Source organism: Scleropages formosus, chromosome 16 (assembly GCF_900964775.1).
Source record: "Scleropages formosus chromosome 16, fSclFor1.1, whole genome shotgun sequence".
In the NCBI taxonomy this organism is placed as follows: Eukaryota; Metazoa; Chordata; class Actinopteri; order Osteoglossiformes; family Osteoglossidae; genus Scleropages; species Scleropages formosus.
Genome location: NC_041821.1, coordinates 19,651,724 through 19,670,758, shown reverse-complemented (window position 1 = coordinate 19,670,758; position 19,035 = coordinate 19,651,724). Strand labels below are relative to the sequence as shown.

Here is a 19,035-nt window from a genome sequence, read left to right as displayed (position 1 = left end):
TTCAGAGAGCAGTGACGTGTATGGGAACAAAACAATTAAGATGTCCTGCTTTTGAAGGAAAGAGCAATAGATGCTTACAGCTGGTAGTGTAATGGTTAGAGCTACTATTGTTGAGCCCAAAGGTTGCAGGTTTGATCCCCACCTCTGGCTGTAGTACCCTTGAGCAAGGTGCCTACCCTAAATTGCTCCAGTAAAATAACCCAGTAGTACAAATGGGTCCTGTTGGGCATAATTAAATTGGAGGTAGACTAGTATTGTAAGTTGCTTTGGAGAAAAGTGACACCTAAATGTAAAAAGTATTAAATATGTAATTATAAACATATAGGAATGACAAAAAAGATAATTTGTACCTCCAGTACAGGGGTGATAAATGTATGGTTATACAAATGTTTTGGACCAGTTACAAGTAGCTTAGGTCATAGTAAATCCAGACAGAAATAAAAAAAAAAAACAGAAAGAATCTTCCAAGAGTATGTCCCAAAATCACTGTGAATGTTAAAGTCGTGAGGGGTGCGGTGGCACAGTGGGTTGGACCGTAGTCCTGCTCTCTGGTGGGTCTGGGGTTCGAGTCCCACTTGGGGTGCCTTGCGACGGACTGGCGTCCCGTTCTGGGTGTGTCCCCTCCTCCTCCGGCCTTACGCCCTGTGTTGCCGGGTAGGCTCCGGTTCCCCGTGACCCTGTATGGGACAAGCGGTTCTGAAAATGTGTGTGTGTGTGTGTGTGTTAAAGTCGTCTAGGATTATTACCAAATTGAGTAGCTAAAATTGAAAGGAAAACAAAAAAGACAGATGGATTTCGAGGGGGTTTATAAATATTTCCACTTTATATCCAACTTCCATGCCTCACAAGACTCAAAATTCACCATGACCTTTACAGTGTGTCTATCTTTTTTCATTAAAGGTCTCCTTCATGCCCTGTGCTACGAGCCTTCTGTAAAAACGCAAAACTATTAGACTTTTGTCTAAGGTATCATATCAGCTCTACACCAGTTTTCTGTAAGGAGGCTGGGCTCAAAACTGGTGCTTATTATAATTTACCAGGACTGCATTATGCACTAAAAAGCAGCCACCTACTAATTTAACTCGTCAAATTTTGAGTGATAAACAGAAAACCGCCTCCAGGGCAAAGCATGTTTACTCAAAGAATTTAACATAAAGCTTACAGGATTTCAACAATTTCAACAATTATCTTGAGAATAAGTACATTGCACTTTAGTTTCTAAAATTTGAAGGTACCTTAAAATACCGCAAGTATATACAGAATTTGTAAAAACATGTAAAATCCCATTATTTCAAAATAAAAGCCATTTATACATTCTTTTAACATTACTTGTACAGTGAATCATTTACATTACTTCCAGTAGATCCTTCGGCATTATTTGTGCCGTGCATCCATTGAAACGTTTACATTATCTTTCCATCTCTGCTTCCAGAATTTCCCCCCAAGTTTCTGCATCCAGGTCGCACATGCTCCTGTCCAGGAGCTCTTCTGCACACCTGATGTTGCTATATCGTCCACAGAGCCATTGTTTCTTCACACAGCCTTTATGGTAATTCCGCACGAGGGTAACCTGCATGGACAGGAACATTCAGACAGACCAACAGGTGACTGAAAAAAGATCAGCAATGCCAAGAATCACACAAATTGCATGCAATTTAAATTATTCCTCTTGTTTTGACAGAAGCACTCATGTAGCCCTATCAAATATGAACAGTTGTAACACAATTCTCCACGGAACAACCAGCCAACCAATTTCAACAACCGCTTGTTACGAGCGGGGTCGTGATGAGCTGGAACCTATCTCGGAGACATTGGGCACAAGGTTGAGGGGGTGGGGGGGCACACCCAGGATGGGACGTCAGTCTATCGCAGGGCCACAACTATTTACCCAGTCACACACCTGGGTGATAGTACTGGGGCAATTGCAGGGAAAGCACCTTACTCAAGGGCACTACAGCTGGAGATCGAACCAGCAACCTCCGGAGCCAAAAGCATCTGCTCTAACCAAGGATGCCACCAGCCACCCTTTCATGGAACAAGACACCCAAAATTATGATACCTATTTTTAAGACTAAGGTTAAAGTATACCTTTTTGTTTATAATAATAATAATAATAATAATAATAATAATAATAGCAGGTAGCATAGTGGTTCTAGCAGTCACCTTTCACTTGGTGGACCCAAGCAACACTTAATATTTAATATCTTTACTGAGCATCAATAAAACTCCAGCTAAATGGTTTAAAAGAATTTTTCAAACATTCTTATTTATTGCTGATTGTCAACTGATTTATTACATAAATGCGTGACATCCATCATCTTGTTACTGATTATCGACACTTAGGAACACCTGACATGAGCTGTAAATACAGTAGGAGGCAATTGCCACACTTCTACTGCTTCATTGCATTTTGTTTTGCCAACTAACATTGGGACACAGACATGCAGGTGATGTTCACTCTGCAACAATTTCTTTTTGAGAACAGATTAAAAATAAATTAGATGGAAAAATGTTGTTTCTTCGATATTCGTAACTCAAAAATTCATAATATTAGGAATTAATATACAAGACTGACCTTCCAAGAATAGCCACTGCCCCTGTCTCTGTCTATCTCCCTCTGACAGATCGCTCGCACTGTCAAGCAGTGGCTCCTCCACAGGTGGTCACTACTATTGATGATGCCACGCCACAGTTTGCAGGTCATGGCAGCGACACACAGGCTCTGCACATCCAGTTTGCTGAAGATCTTCAAGCTCACTTCCACAGGCAATGTTTCAGCAAAGTTCTTCCCAGGCACCTCTTGCTTGGAGGTCAGGATACATCTTCCTCCATAGACACACTGGGTCCTCGGGTTCCACTTGGACACATACTGCATAGCGCAGCACCCCATAACCTTTGTCCTTAATGAATACATAACAAATATTGTAGAAAGTACATGCAAAGATTTTAAAAGAAAAATGTTCATAGCAAAATCTGTTACCTATGGATATATGTGCTTCTTCTTTTAATTTAATGAAAAATTATTTTGAGATAACATTTTTGTCTTCTTTCAAGAGACCAAAAAAAAAAAAAAAACTTCAGTCATGCGATTATCTTCCAGCATACGGACAAAATAAGGATGACAACAGGAGGGACTGGCATAGAGATGAAAAGCATAAATCAGTTGCTGAGAGTGGATCATGAATAGCAGCAAGGTACTGGATAAGAGTATTTAGTGCTGTTACTAATGAGTGCAATCTTAATCTTTACTGTCAAGTATTCCACAAGACTAATATTCCTTAAGTTTGACTGTCAAACTTAACACACACACACACACACATTGACTGAAACCACTTGTCCTGAGTGGGGTTGCAGCAAGCTGGAGCCTAACCTGGCAATGCAGGGCGCAGGGGCTGGAGGAGGAAGGGACACACCCAGGACGGGACACCAGTCTGTCGCAAGGTGTAGGACTCGAACCCCAGAGCCACCAGGGAGCAGGCACAGGCCCAAACCTGCTGCGCCACCTCAGCCCCCTATCAAACTTAAGAATAAGATAAAAAATGTCATGACTTTTTGAATATTTTTGTCTTATAAATACAACAATCTACTCATGATGGAAGAGGCAGCTTTGTAGATCGGCCAGAACAATTACATTACACCTGCCGATCTGTGATTTTCAACCAGAGAGTCCTGTTTTTACAATTGCATGCCCTCTTTCTCCAAACAATGGTCTGGGACTGTATTCAATAGCGCCCCTAGTGGTATTGAGGAGTGGTCAACATTGTTTGGGATTGTGCTCAATAGCGCCCCTAGGGGTAGGCGCCTATTGTACATCTATTCAGGGATATTCCTGTATGAAATTACATTGCAGGGCAAAACTTTAAATCACCATTTCGTTATCAGCAATTGAGAGAAAATAATATAACTATCTACTTTAAAATAAAACACAAAAAAAGAATAACACTACACATTGTGTATCTTATAATATTTAAAAAAATAATAATAATTGGTAGGAGGGTATCAGGATTTGTTCTAACTTCTATCCTGTGTTTTATGCACCTACTTGAGCGATGAACATTGATGCATGAAGGGGAAGGTAACAAACTAGGTTTACTTGAGAGTCACATCTCTGCAGCCATACCTCTTTCCCTTATGTAATGAACACATTGTATTTTCTATGAGATTTATGATTTACGTCGCTTTGGACAAGCGTCTGCTTACATGTAAATATAAAACTATAATAAAAAACAATGACTGAATCAGCAAATAAATATTGAAACAGAACACATGCTTCAAAAAGAGCAGACATAATCGATTCAAACTCAAAAGTTATGAAAACAAAATGTAAACAGAATATGAATTTTGCCGATATCACCCGAAGTGAAACCAAAGCTAAGAGGCCGTGGTCGACAGCGTGCAGTTGATACAAGACCAAAGGCACTATTATAATCTACTGTCACAGAAGTGAAACCCATCACCCCCGTACATAAGATAATTATACCCATTTCTGATTATACCACTTTCTGTTTTAAGGCGAATTTTATTTACTTGCAATTTCTTCCAGGAACAATGAATGAACAAGAAGTGTGTATGCAATTTCAATACATGATTTATATTCATTCATTTAGCAGACGCTTTTTATCCAAGGCGACGTACATCTCATAGAAAATACTTATTATATTAGTCAGTGGTAGCAACTGAATAAACAACTACCTTCGCTTCGGTGCGTCTCGCGCGGCACTGTCTCTAGCTTCCGTATTGGTTTAAATGTCCCAGTAGTCAGAAATTCTTCTTGTTTACCGTGACGTAATAGGAACGCCCAGTTGCCACGAGCAGGCGTTCAACGGAACGGCCACCACCAAGATCTCTATTCCCCTCCAAGACCCACTACTTGAACAAAGGTTTTTGTCATGCACAGTAACAACGGTTTGACGCGGGATCTGTTAGCTAATTTCCACTTCGTATCCAGTACATATTGCACGAGCAATAATAAGTTTGCTGATTGTGCCTGTGTGGGAAATATTAATGCAGCTAAACAGGAAGTAAAAGTGACGAGGGGTCTTAAAAAAACAATCTTTGCCTCCCTATAACGCTGACGCAGGCGATGGAAAAGCTGGTTTTTGCCCTTTAACGTTGCAAAAAAAAAAAACAAAAACAGAAACAGTTTGGCAGTTTTATCTTTACTCCAAACCACAATTTTGAAAGGCGTGGTGATATAAACTTCGAAATACTCTTACGCAACCGTTATTAACCTAACTTAAAAAATGTTCGGTTTTTTTTTTCTTTTTTCAAAAAAAAAGCGCTCTCACTCTGTCGCGTTTATCGAAAGCGGCATAGGCGCGGCGCGCAGCTCGCGTTTACCGGAAGTTGGGTGACTCGCGCGTGCGCCGGCAAGATAAACACGACGGCGCTCATTTTACACAGAGGTACTGCAGCAAAATTGTAGGCAGCGCGTGGAGCTATTTAAAGTGTTGTATTATATTTATTTATTTATTTGTTTGTTTGTTTATCTGTGGTGGTTGAACTCGGAGTATACCACGGGAAACTTTTAACATTGCAGTATGCTGAAATTAGCCCGCAGCAGTTGTATGTATTCGCAACAACTTACTACCGTGTCCTCGACGAGAGCAAAATAGAAGTTATTATTTAACCTTTTCTTCTAGCTCTCACACATTGCGACTTACACTGTGTTGGACAATCAACTCCAATTTTGAGCACATTTTTCTGCAGCTGGGTAAAATTTACCAATTCAGTTTTGCTAGCCTAGCTGAGCGGGATTGTGAACTGATCACATGAACTAACTAGTCTAAGGCAAAATTATATCATCTTCCCACAGAAAGAAAGGTACACAATGTCTCAGTTTGAGCTTGAACCTGTGGATGGGGACACTTCCATACCTCTACCAGAGGGGGAAACAAAGCTGGGAAGGGGTCCTTTCCTTGGGGTGAGTTACAGTCACATTTACCATTTATTAACCTCAGGGTTTTGCTCACCTTACATTTATTTGCTTAGCAGACACTTTTCTCCAAAGCAACTTACAACAAACACTATGTAGTGTCACTAGCCAACACACCTATTCACCAAGGTGACTACACTGCTAGATACACTACTTACGAGGAGCTACTCCTCCATCCATCAGCGAAACACACTCACACTAAGGAGGAAGCTGGACAGCATGTCTTTGGAGTGTGGGAGGAAACCAGAGCACCTGGAGGAAACTCACACAGACATGGGGAGAACATGCAAACTCCACACAGAGTGAGCAGGGATCAAGCCCACGTTTTCTGCACCACCCAGGCACTGTGAGACAGCAGCGCTACTCTCTGTGCCACCATGCCACCCACACATTCAAGTATGTTAGCCTCCAAATCAACACTGAGGGTTGCAGGGTGCTTGGTTTCGTTCCAGTTGCTCCCCCGAGTTCTTCAATAACTTTTAATGAAATCGTGATAGACCTTCCAGCGAAGCGCACAGCGGAAAAGCAGAGGTTGCAGGCAATATGTGCAAAAGTGTGAACAACCTCTTATCTATTTATCAGATTTGTCAGTAGGGATAATATAGGCATGGTGGAACAGGGTATCAAAATGGTACAACTTTGATTACTTTGTGCTTCTAATTCATCACATGGGCAGACAATAATGACAATATTAATAAAAATGGGAAAAAATAAAGGTCAGAAATGGACTGTTTGTAATACATTGCATTATCTTGTACTTGAATGAACTTTGGTGCAACAGAGGATCAAAAAACTACAAAATATATTATGTATTAACATCATCGTGGTTTATTTGAACATTTTATATAATTAATTTTCCTGCAGTTGCTATATACAATAAAAATAATGTTTTTGGTTATACAAAAGGAACCAGACTATTATCACATTATTAATATATTACACAGTGATGAAGCAGATACATAAAGGGAAAAATCTTTTATAATTTGACTATTCAGTGTTTAGCTGAGATCACTATACCAAAGAGTGGATGAATTAACCTACCAAGATGAACATGGTTAAAAGTGCTTATAAGTGCTGTGCATGCGAGTGGGTGTTGTTTGTTCAGTAGTGACTGTGCCATAAAAGGGCCTCTAACTCAGTAAAAGCAGACTTTGCATGGGGGAATTTGGATTCTTTACTGCAACTTTCTAGCAGTCAATATGCAATTTGAGTTATTCATCACAAATTATGGTGGAAAAAAATTAAGTCTCGCTGCTGTGATGGGATTTTATGTCATTTGATAGAGTGCCATACTTGTTGAAATAAATGCTAGCTTCAAGGCCTTGTGTCACAGTTGGTTACAGGTTCAGCTTCCTGGTGGGGGGGTTGACATTCTCCCCTACTGTGAAAAATAACAACTGTTTTCATTTGTTAACCATAAAACACTATGCTGTGCATGTCACTTTGGGTAAAGTCCAGGTGACCAAGAGTATTTGTTAGTCTGGTTTATATGCTTCATGTGCTTTGTTCCAGATCAATGATAAAAGAGTGTCCAGACATCATTGCCTGTTAGAGAACCGACTTGGACAACTGCGCATCAAACCGGTAAGAGTTTCTTTCCTGGTGGGTTACCATTTTAGTTTTAACCTTGGTTTTATACTAGTCTTCTTATGTTTGATCCTAGATTGTTTAGTTGACCCTTCTTTTGCCATGTGGCCCACAGTAGTCATGGATCAGATTTATGTGCACTGTTGTCTTGTTGGTTGGTATCTTAGTTACTAAAAATGTATAGCAATCCAGTGCCACATAGCATACATAAAAGAATTAGTGTGTAATAATTTTACTAAGTGCAATAAATCTGGTTAGTTTCTCTCTGTCCCTCTTTGAAACACCCTTCTGATATTCTTGGTAATCCGTGTTTGAGGCTGAACAACAGACAATTTGTTGTTGACATTATTTTTTTTGTTTAATTGTTCTAATTATAACTAGGGCTAATAATATATGCAATAGGATAATATAAACATTTGACCTTTGATGTTTGTAGGTGATAGTTTTTGTTTTTACAAATGTTTTTTCTGCAGTGTTTACCTGTCTGATATTAATGGTCTTGTTGTTACATCTATTTACAAATTTACATTTATTCATTTAGCTGGCATTTTTCTCAAAAGTGGCTTACAGTGCTAAGGTCACAGTTATTTGCTCATTTATACAGCTGGGTAATGTTACTGGAGCAATTTAGGGTAAGTACCTTGCTTAAGGGTACTACAGCTAGAGGTAGGGATCAAGCCTGCGACCTTTGGGTCCAAAGGCAGTAGCTGTAACCACTGCGCTACCAGCTGTCCACTGCGTTAAATGCATCAGATGTTTCTTTGAATATTTGTAATGTGACCAGATAAGGGTTTGTGAACGAGTTTTGGAGTGGACCCCAGCTGAATTTTGAAAAGAACTAGACAAATCGATGGGCCCATCTTGCAAAATTTTTTGTAGAATTAAAGTACCATTTCAGAGTCTTCACCCTGATAGTTTACCTGAGGGCACTTCTCATAATCAACAATAATAGAGAAGCCTGATGTCTCACTAGATACCAGCTCATGTTCAGTGAAGTCAGGAGTCCTGTTGTGTTATTAATCTTTTCCATTGTCTGAATGTACTTGTACGACTGTATCGCTGAGTGGAATATTCTATTTTTTGTACAATTGGTTCAGGATGTTAACAGTTAATCGGGTTTGTTTTTCATTTTATTTGTAGACTGTAAAGCATTTTGACTTATCTGGTGCCCGCAGAGTGCTGAGATCCAGTGCTTTTTATTGCTTCCTGTGAAGTAATTGCAGCTACCATGCCTCTAACAGAGCACTTGGAGTTAAATTTTATGTAAGAAGCAGAAAACATTATGCAAATTAATATTAGCTTTTTCAGACAAGGTCCTACTGCCTATATAAGTTATGCATGTCTGCTATCACATTTAATGTGTTTCATAATGGCTTAACTTCTTTTATTTATGTAAATCAAATCTTTTTGTGTTTTCTCTATCATGATCTTTCATAAGTGAGAGAAGGGAGAAAATTCTTTTCATCAATAGAACAAAAGTGTTTTTTTAATTTAATTGCAGGTTTAAAGATTAATTTTCACCTTTTGGGTAAGATTAATTTTTCATGTTTTGTGAAATGTTTTATGTTGTATTGACAGGTTCTTAACTGGGGTACAAATGTTGTATAAATTGGGTAAATGTTATTTTGAAAACTAGTTTCAACAAAGTGATGTAAATAGTGGTAGTAAGCAGCAGTAGTAATATGTTACATTACATTTATTCATTTAGCAGATGCTTTTCTCCAAAACGACTTCCAGTGAACACTATGTAGTGTTATCAGCCCACACACCTTATTCAGCAAGGTGACTTACACTGCTAGATACACTACTTACACATAGTCACTCATCCATACGCCAGTGAAACACACTTTCTGTCTGACACTCACGCACTATGGGTGATTCTAGAGTCACCAGTCCACCTGAACAGCATGTTTTTGAACTGTGGAAGGAATCCAGATGCAGCGATCCATGCAGAAATTGGGAGAACACACAAACTCCACGCAGACAAAGTGGGTATTGAACCCACGTCCTCTCCCACCACCCAGGTGCTGTGAGACAGCAGTGGCACTAGTAACAGTTAAACTAGTCGTAGTTAGCATTTTTATTTATTCATTTTGCAAACACTTTCCTCCAAAGTGATGTATCATTCTGAGTAAAGAGAAGTGCATTTCATAACACACTTAGAGTTTCCAATTATTATCATTATTATTAATAATAATGATAATCTGAAACTCTTAAGTCTGTTATGAAATGCACTTCTCTTTACTCAGATTTACTCAGATAATAATAATGTTAATGAAAACAGCAATAATGTTCTGGCACTTGTTCTTCTTTCCCCAGACACATGTGAATCCCTGTTTCTGCCAGCCTTCTCTGGAGGACTCCCCACAGCCCCTAGAGAAGGACCGGTGGCATTCACTCCATCCTGGTGACCTCTTCTCCCTTCTGCCAGGGAAACACATCTTCAGGGTAGTCTCCACCGGCTTGGACAACACTCAGAGGTACATCTTCTTCCTGCTCTGCTCTAAGTAAAGTAATAAAAAGGTTAGGAACTAAGGGAACTTTGATGTGTTCTTAAGCTGTTTCCTCTTCCTCTCCTCAAGGACAACTTTTAAAGTGACAAGATGTAAGCTGGCAAGTTAGAATTGGATTTATCAAGTTCATTGGTTGTACAACAGACCTCATTATTTGCTTCTTCACTTTTCATTTGACAGTACCTCCATACTTGCATTTGTCTTTTGCTGATACTTCCTCATTTTCAGATTATTAAATGCAAGAAAACTGACACTGTTACTGTAGTGGTTTAACTTTCAGGCTTTCCGTATATAGCTGTAATTCGTTAGATTGAGTCTTTATTGAGCGCTACAAACATAAGTTTATCTGACATTAGTACTACATTAGGAATATTCAGTGTGTTACAAAAACTTAAATGCAGTAATACATTAAAAACATACATCAGAGCATAATCATTCTGGTTAGTAGTTTTATTGAAAACTCAAGAAGAAAGCTAAGCTTATATGATCTTTGGTTGATAGAAATAGCCAAGCTTACGAGGAGGGAGAGGCTTTCACGAAGAGTCCAGACTGCAATGGCAAGAGCAATTCAGTCATACCCAATATCAGGGAGCAGGACAAACAAACGGTTGTAAGAAACCAAAACGAAGAGGAAAACTCTTTGAAACAGGTGAGCAAAACATTGGCCATCATGTTTTTCAAATATAACTCATGAAAGTGTGATAGGTTAATGTATATTTTTTCGTTTTGTACCGTGATGAAGAGATCCTTGTACATGATTTTATTGTTTAGGCTTTTTTTTTTCTCCCATTACATAACTATTATTTACTACAGCTGAGTTGACCTCCATTTAAGGGCACAATAGAAGGGATTAGTGTGTGTCCTTGAGCACTGTGCTGCCTATCACAGTTTGAGTAGGTCAGTAGTGTGTCCTGTAGGCCGGCAGTGTGGACTCAAGCAGCAAAACAGAGGGTAGGCCCAGATTCGAGGAGAGGAAGCGAGTGCTGCCTGCGTGGATGATGCAAACTGCCACAGATGTCCAGAGTCCTACTGCTCAAAAAGGTGAGAACTGCAATGATGATGACAGCTGACCTGGATGTGTTTTAGCTCTGATTTTTCATTGTTCATTTTATCCATCTTTAGCTGGAGTAATATGTGATTCAAATATGCCATTTTCACTACTCTTGTGCTTGTTTTAGTAATGTTTCAGTCATCCTCTTTTGCACATTTTTGGCTAAACAACTTTTGACAAGGACAAATTGATTTTTATTTGCCTAGCAAATAAAATTATATTTAATTATGTTGATAATTAAAGTTCAGTAATGCTGCTCGCTAAACAACCCTGTGGTTTAATGTTGCAAATGACTTCTGTGGTCGTTTTTTTATCTAATGCACATCACAGTGTGTGCATAATACTGTACATTTCTGCTGAAAATGTATGAAATCAGAAGCAGTGGTGGTAGTTTGTGAAGGCAATATAACTCAAAATCATAAACCTAGTGAGTATTCTGTTGCAGAATTCCATCTATACAGTAATTCTTCATCATCTGAAACTACCATTTGTGTCCAGAAATTGGAAAGCGGGGCAGAGAAAAAGCAAGCCCTTCCCATTCCCAGAAACAAAAGTCCAAGCAGACTAGGCGCAGAGCCATATCTTCAGGAGAGGAGTCTGAGCTGAGTGAAGAAGAAGAGAGGAACAGGAAGAAAGCAAAGAGAAAAAAGATTGACAAAGGAGAAGAGCCTCAACCCAAGGTCTTCACATGAAACTTTCAAGTTTTGATCACTCACTTTCAAAATGTGATTTTTAAATACTGTGTTCCCCCACTGTCTGCAGGAAATGTGTTCCTGAAGAACCCTTCTTAAGGCAAAGTCTCATAACTTAGACATAACTTCATTAGTTTGAATATTAAAAAAAGTGTTCCCAAGCCCCAAAACTAACACCTGTTGATGCTGAAATATTAAATCCTATTAAAATGGACACAATTAATTTAGTAGTTATGATAACTAATGTTTACATTAGAAGGAAGTTTTGCTTCATTAACTACTCAAATACTCTAAGGCTGTCTATCTACAGTCATTCTGCACTTTGATATGTACCATACATTTCACAAATGCTCACAAACAAAAAGTACACACATGATTTTCAGTGTTTATATATTAATTCAATTTTTAATGCAACAAAAACATTACAACACTAAACAGCAAAGAAATCAACAAAAACAATGCAAATAAATTCACACATGGTGTCATGGGCTGTGTTATTTTATGTTTTCATCACTGCTCTGTCTCTGGAGTTTGTATTAAATGAAACTCCTTGTAAAGTCAAATTCTTGGGTGTGTGAATGTATCTCAGGGATGACTGTTGATATTTTGTTACAGGACGTTGAAATACCAGTATTTGTTCTATATCTGTGTCCTACCACAGAATGTATGGAATTAATTGTTCTGTAATATATGAATCAGTTTTGATTAATTTTGCCTGTACTGAACTTCTGCCCTTGAATGAATCCATTTTTTTCCTAATAGCCCGCTCCCTCGGCAGTCCTGAAAAGGAGACGGCAAGTGAAGGCCATTCAGGATAAGGAGAGTGAAGAGTCTCATAGTGCAATGGTGAATTGCAGCACTGAGAAGGGAGAAGAGGGAAGCACTGGAAAGAATACGGTGAAACCCAGCACCTCAAGATGCAGAAGAGAAAAGTCCACGGAAAGGACGGAACAGGAGGATCAGCTCCAAAGTACGAGTGATGGGGCGAGAAGGAAAGAAAACAGCATATCGTCAGGAGAATCAGCGAGTAGCTCACATTCCACACTAGCCAAGCCTCGGCTGCGGACCCCCTGTCCCTATGCAAAAAGATGCTACAGGTACAGTGCAGGCCCCATTCAAGACTCTGCCATCAGAATTCACCAAAAGTTGCCTTGCAAAATGAGTATAATGCCTGCCTCCTAGCAATAAATTCTTTCACAAGACAAACACAGTAAAAAATATTCACACACACACACACTCTTTCTGAACCGCTTGTCCCATATGGGGTCGCGGAGCCTACCCCGCAACTCAGGGCATAAGGGGACACACCCAGGACGGGACGCCAGTCCGCTACAAGGCACCCCAAGCGGGACTCGAACCCCAGTCCCACCAGAGAGGAGGACCCTGGTCCAACCCACTGCGCCACCACACCCCCTTAAGAGAATCATCATTTTCACACTTGTGCCTAAAAAATATTCAGCTGTATAAATTAGCAAGAATTCTAAGTCTCTTAGGATATGAATATGGGACATGCAGAAAACTAGTGTTGTCTAACTACAGTTCTGTTGTGTGGTATTCTTTGTAGGAAAAACCCAGTTCATTTTCAGGAATGCAGCCACCCTGGGGACAGTGACTATGAGGAGGAGGAGGAGGATGCAGTTGAGGATGATAAGGAAGATGATGACAGACCTGAGTGTCCATATGGAACCAGCTGTTACAGGTGGGTTGTCATTCCAAATCATTAGCTACATCAGCATCATCAACAAAAGGCAACTTTACACACATTGCAGAACAACATAGTTGGCAATAGTATTTGCAGTAATGGAATAAATCAGTTCACTTATGTCTTGGTTGTGCCACTTTATGTCAGTGAAACAACAAGTATAACTAATCAGAACTGTTTTGGCCTCGTTTCTTCATTATTATTTTCACTTAATATATCGTAGTGATAGCATCTGCAAAATCTAGGTAAGTCCTGTGGGAACAGCATGTCAGCTTAAAGAATAAAATGTGAAATTCATATCCAGTCGTGGGTGGTTATAATGCAGTGAAGAACACGTTGAAAGGTGTGAATCATTCCATTCATTCAGTTCGATTGTCACGTCTGGGAAAGTAACAAGCTCACAAAGTGATTGCTTGTCAAAAATGATTGTGAACTCTTTCAGGAAAAACCCACAACACAAGAAGGAATACAAACACACTAAGGATCCTGGTACGTTTTCTGTTTTTCATCAAAGCAGCTATGACAGTATGATATTAAGTAAATTTGCATTTTCATATGTATTATACAGTAAATATGAAACACCCTAAATGCTGAAGTGTTGTTAAATCCAACCAATATTTTTATTCTGCTGTTTTGGTGGTGGACAATATGCAGTTTAAAACTATAGTTATATGCTTAATAAAATTGCAAGATCGTATTTGTCATTAACTAATTAGTCAGGAAATGTTTCCCACCCTAGAAGTATTCATGTGGTTTTTGAATTTGTAAAGGGAAAGGATGGGGAGGAGTGTTTCATCATATTACCAGACATACCAGGCACTCAGTCTCTGTCTGCACAGTGTACGTCTGTATGTGTGTTTAGTGTATTCAGTATATTTATTTCAGCATTCCACATTGTAACACTCAATTTACAAAGCCTTTAGTTATCTAGGTTTCTCATTTTTATGATTTGTATTTTGTATGTAACCATTACTATAAACAAACTGTGGGTGCTATGTATTTTTTTCATGTACAGGATATATAATAATAATAATAATAATAATAATAATAATAATAATAATAATAGTTTTTGACTGAGCAGTGCATACAGATGGAATTCATTCATAAATAAATAACTATTCCTTCAGATTAACACAGATGTTCATGTAAAAACAAAATGAACTAAATAGATCAGATGTTTAGCTTTTCTAGCAACATTATACTATTTTCCATCATGCACCAGTAAGTGAGATATCATGCTTCTTTATTACACCAAAGCAGCTACGTAAGTGAGTAGAAAGTACAGTGTCTGCAATCAGAACTCCAAAACAGCTACTTGATACTTACTGTGGTATAATGGCCCAGATGCTAGAAAATGATGCTTAGTATAGTTAGCCTCTTCTCATAGCATGAAGTGTATATCTGTGGGTATTTATGACTTCAGCAGTTTGCAGAAGGTCGGTTCTGTATTATTTTGTTTGGAGAAGTTAGTAGCAGATGCCAGCTGATACTGGCCAAGGCTAACACCGTGGAACGTTAGATGACATGTTTCTACGTTACATAAGAGTGAAATTGTTCTAATAATTACACCAGCATCAAAGATTTAGTACCATGGTTCCTGTCGCAGTGGGGACAATTCAAGCATATCCAATTCACTTTCAGTGAAAAACACACTTTAACCCTGCAGTCATATTGCTATAAACCAATAACAATTTTCATTGCAGATGAGTTCAGACAATAGCACTTTTTGTTTGGCCTGTATTTATGCGGTCGTCAGTCATGCTACATGTAACGTAAAATAACAGATTTTACATTCACGTTCTAGTTTCTGACAGTGGTGTGGGTTTACTGAAAATTTGTGTTTGCATAGGTTGTGAATGTTTAGTAAAACTATGTTTTGTTTTTGTATATTAGCAGCATGTGCAAATCAGATTTGTCCATCTGTCATCCAGGGAAAAAGCTTTCATCAAGGGGAAATGATGTGGAGCAGGATGATGAAGACAGCTTCATTGATGATGAGAGTGAAGATCTTGATGAAGATTCAGATTATGTTCCATCAGAGTCTGATGACAGTGTGAAACTGAAAAGACAAAAGGCAGCATTTTTGAGGAAGTGAACATAATTAAGATGTTTTACCCTGGCAACCATCAGTTTGAATGTAAAAATGAAATCAAAGTGACTTTTATAACTGTGAATTTTTGTTGCTATTTAAAAAAAAAAACAATTAAAAAAATTTAAAATGTGGTAGTTATGGTTTTGATAAATCTCAACCCTTAATTGCCCCACTGAAAACTATCCAACTGTATATGTTGTAAATATACATTGTAAGTAAATCATTGTATGTATCTTAACTTTGTAAATCACTTTGGAGAAAGTGTCAGCTAAGTACTACTTGTCTTCAATCAGTCCATGTAGTATTTTTATTATACTTTAAGGATATTAAAAGTTAAGTTAAAATTAATATTTTAAGGTTATGAAAAGTTTAGCCAGGGAACACTATCTTAAAATTTGTGATGTATTCATGACTGGGTTCATTCCAGCATCTGGAAAACCTTTTTTTCTGGTTTCTTGTTTTTCCATTATTAAATAAAACTGCATGCACAGTTCAGTAAAAAAAGTAAATAACCCTTTCAGTTTTTCTCATGTTTGAGAAATTGTAATTGTGTCACTGAAAGGTTAGTTATTTCCAAAGGGCGCGAACAATACAGATGTACGTATGTTGTGTATTTCAAAGAACTATCACTACTTCATATAGAAATTAAGCAGAGTTCTATTGTAGCATTTTTATGGAATTTGAGGCACTGTTTCATGATGATGAATTTCAGTGTTATCCATTCCCTTTGAGTCTTTCTTGTTTAGGATCATATTTCAGTTTTATCCTATGAAAACACTGATTGGCATATACACCTACAGAATTCTGTGATCCAACACAAAATTCATGCTTCATTTGGCATGTCATGTAGGACCCAAGGCAGCGAAACATCAGTAGACCATGACGGTACCACTGCCGTGCTTGGTAATTGGAATGAATCTCTCATTTTGGAAGTTTAGAGTTGTGGAGTTTTATTTTGACTAGACATAATGACATGCCCGGAGCTCAGAAAATTCCACTTCTGACAAATCAGTAGAAAATTCCTGTGGAGGTCTGGAGGCAATTTTGGCAAGAATTCTTTTTGAGCAATGATTTCCTCCTTGCTTCTCCCAGAAGAATCACATTTTGCACACACTGCTTCTCTGATGTGGGAATTGAGGCTGCTGATTTTAGCCAAGGCGAGAGAGCTCTGCAGATCCTTGAATGTTCTCAGACTCTTCTAGCTTCCCTGGTGATTTAACTTGTGCTCTTTTAAGTCAAAATAATTCAAACTACAAAACACACAACATGGTACACGTGAGACATTTAAACGTAAGAACGTGCGATGTGTAGTGTTTTTGAGAGAAATGCAAGATGGATAAATTGAATACTTTTAATATACCACAAAGGCATTTTGATCATAAACATCTGTTATTCATAGAATTGATAGCTCTCATGTGTTTCAGCAGTCTACAGGCTCAACTGTAAAGGCTGTTTGCATAGTGGTGATACGGTGTTGGGGGCATGGTAGTGCAATGGGTTTGGCTGGTTCCTGCTCTCCAGTGGGTCTGGGGTTCAAGTCCTGCTTAAGGTGCCTGGCAGTGGACTCACGTCCTGTCCTGGGTGTGTCCCCTCCCCCTCCAGCCTTGTACTCTGTGTTGTTGGATTAGGCTCTGGTTTGCTGCGACCCTGCTCGGAACAAGTGGTTTCAGCCAGTGTGTGTGTGATATGGCATCCCAGTGTGTTTGTATAACATGCTCCTGACACTCTTGCAAATAGTGCGGAGTAGCCTGTGCTACCTTTGTACTTTACCGAATTAGGAATAACGCTTTTCAGAGCAGAGGTGTTCCGGGCATGTCCCACTGGGAGGAGGCCTCGGGGCAGACCCAGGACACGTTGGAGAGACTATGTCTCCTGGCTGGCCTGGGAACGCCTTGGGGTTTCCCCAGGGGAACCGGAGGAGGTGTGCGGGGAGAGGGAAGTCTGGAGGACTCTGCTCGGACTGCCGGCCCCGGATAGCGGAGGAAGATGGTACGGTATGGTACTTTTCAGAGCATTTAGTTTCTGGTAGAGCCTTGGTGGAGTGAATATGTTGAAATGTCCAGTATGTTTTTGTACACAAATCCCAAAGCTGAAAACACAGATGTTAACATGACTGATGTTTCCAAGGTAACTTGTTAGGTTTGTTCAACGTCCAGACATGAATGATGTAATTTGTACTTTATTGGTGTAACAGTATGTACCGTTCCCAGCCCGCTGATCCATTTTTCACTCGTTATCAGAATTTTTAACTGTCTACACAAGTGTTCTCATTCTATAATAAAAACTGTCTTTGCAAGGCCAAAAATACTTGAAACTACATTGATTTAGCTGATGATTTAATTATAGCATGTACTGTAGCCGGGCATATTCTACGAATGCAACGACAACGCATTCCCCGGGTGGCAATTCACTGGTGCCCCCCGGGGGCCAGGTGTGGCCGGGGCCGTTCCCGCACCACCTGGCGTCGAACCTTCATCAACGATCTTAAGTTCGCTGGCGTATCCTGGAACGAAGCTGAAGTGCTGGCAGAGGACCGGCAGCGGTGGAGAGACCTCGTCGCCTGATGTGCCCAACAGCACGGGAGGATCTAAGACTAAGACTAAGATGTACTGTACTACTTCTGAATTTACGGTAAATATGTACCGGCTTTGTATGTCGCTTTGAAGGAATTTTAGCCCATTCTTCAAGCCAGATTTTCTCCAGGTGATTCGGGCTGGTTGAGCAATGCTTGAGGACTTCAATTTTTATATACTGCCACAGAATCTCCATGGGATCAGGACCGTGACTGGGTCACTGTAGGACATTTACTTTATTGCTCCTGAGCCATTCTACTTTTTCTTTCACCTTGTGCTTGTTCTCTTTATCCTATTGGAAGGTGAACTTTTCCCCAAGTTTTCATTATTTCTTTTTTCCCCTTTGCTGTATAGCCTGTATTTTGCTCCATGTATTCTTCCTTTTTATTTCAGCAAGATATCCAGTCCCCTCCACCATACTTCACTGTAAGCATGGTGTTTCTTAAAAGCTCTATCTTGGTCTCATCAAACCACAAAAAATGTTTCACACAATTCTTCTGTGTCACTTTCATGCTCTCTAATAAACTCCACTCGCTTTTAGATGGTGCTTTTTGAAGAATGGCTTTGTGTCACCTTTCATACATAAACCTACCACTGCCGCAACAACAGTGTCAATATCAATAAATAATTAGCCTTGAATTTCAGAACTAGGAGCTAAAATATTACAGATAATTAAATTTCAGTGTGTCATTTGTGATTCAGTAAAATGGGAGGGTCTGAATACTTTTGCAAGGCACTGTAATCGTAGTTGGACACATTTAACTCCAATGTTCTTGGGCTGGATATGTTTTTGCTGATAGCCAGACAATCTCAGAAAGGGATCTCAAACATAACCGTTGTGCTATTAGCCAGGTAAACACTTTGAAGTGTCAGACACTGCCTTCGTGTCC

At 39.3% G+C, this 19,035-nt stretch overlaps 2 protein-coding genes across 7 annotated transcripts; one reads left to right on the top strand and one right to left on the bottom strand.

Moving 5' to 3' along the window:
* Positions 1 to 1,353: 1,353 nt before the first annotated feature.
* fbxo48 (F-box protein 48) lies at positions 1,354 to 3,402 on the bottom strand. The gene is made up of 3 exons (XM_018750844.2): positions 3,371 to 3,402; positions 2,576 to 2,900; positions 1,354 to 1,570 (listed from the first exon to the last, which is right to left on the bottom strand). Exons 2-3 carry the CDS (start codon positions 2,888 to 2,890, stop codon positions 1,409 to 1,411), a joined length of 477 nt encoding a protein of 158 aa, XP_018606360.1. The 5' UTR covers positions 2,891 to 2,900; positions 3,371 to 3,402; the 3' UTR covers positions 1,354 to 1,408.
* A 1,686-nt stretch (positions 3,403 to 5,088) lies between these two features.
* Positions 5,089 to 16,050, top strand: aplf (aprataxin and PNKP like factor). 6 transcript variants are annotated; one of them, XM_018750840.2, is made up of 11 exons: positions 5,089 to 5,405; positions 5,816 to 5,923; positions 7,448 to 7,519; positions 9,842 to 10,002; positions 10,537 to 10,684; positions 10,953 to 11,076; positions 11,585 to 11,766; positions 12,541 to 12,875; positions 13,343 to 13,477; positions 13,923 to 13,969; positions 15,374 to 16,050. In XM_018750840.2, exons 2-11 carry the CDS (start codon positions 5,831 to 5,833, stop codon positions 15,535 to 15,537), a joined length of 1,461 nt encoding a protein of 486 aa, XP_018606356.2. In that variant the 5' UTR covers positions 5,089 to 5,405; positions 5,816 to 5,830; the 3' UTR covers positions 15,538 to 16,050. The 6 variants fall into 6 exon arrangements, with proteins under 6 accessions (XP_018606356.2, XP_018606350.2, XP_018606355.2 ...); XM_018750834.2 differs by having other exon boundaries at positions 5,091 to 5,405; positions 15,412 to 16,050; XM_018750839.2 differs by having other exon boundaries at positions 5,091 to 5,421; positions 15,412 to 16,050.
* Positions 16,051 to 19,035: the final 2,985 nt, after the last annotated feature.

Bases quoted from the DNA above. Each gene is read 5' to 3' on its own strand.
- fbxo48 (XM_018750844.2), bottom strand. From the start codon at position 2,890: ATGGGGTGCTGCGCTATGCAGTATGTGTCCAAGTGGAACCCGAGGACC. The intron at 1,571-2,575 runs GTCAGTCTTGTA...CTGTCCATGCAG, and splicing joins GCAGTGGCTATTCTTGGAAG to GTTACCCTCGTGCGGAATTA.
- aplf (XM_018750840.2), top strand. From the start codon at position 5,831: ATGTCTCAGTTTGAGCTTGAACCTGTGGATGGGGACACTTCCATACCT. The intron at 5,924-7,447 runs GTGAGTTACAGT...GCTTTGTTCCAG, and splicing joins GAAGGGGTCCTTTCCTTGGG to ATCAATGATAAAAGAGTGTC. The intron at 10,685-10,952 runs GTGAGCAAAACA...TGTGTCCTGTAG, and splicing joins AGGAAAACTCTTTGAAACAG to GCCGGCAGTGTGGACTCAAG.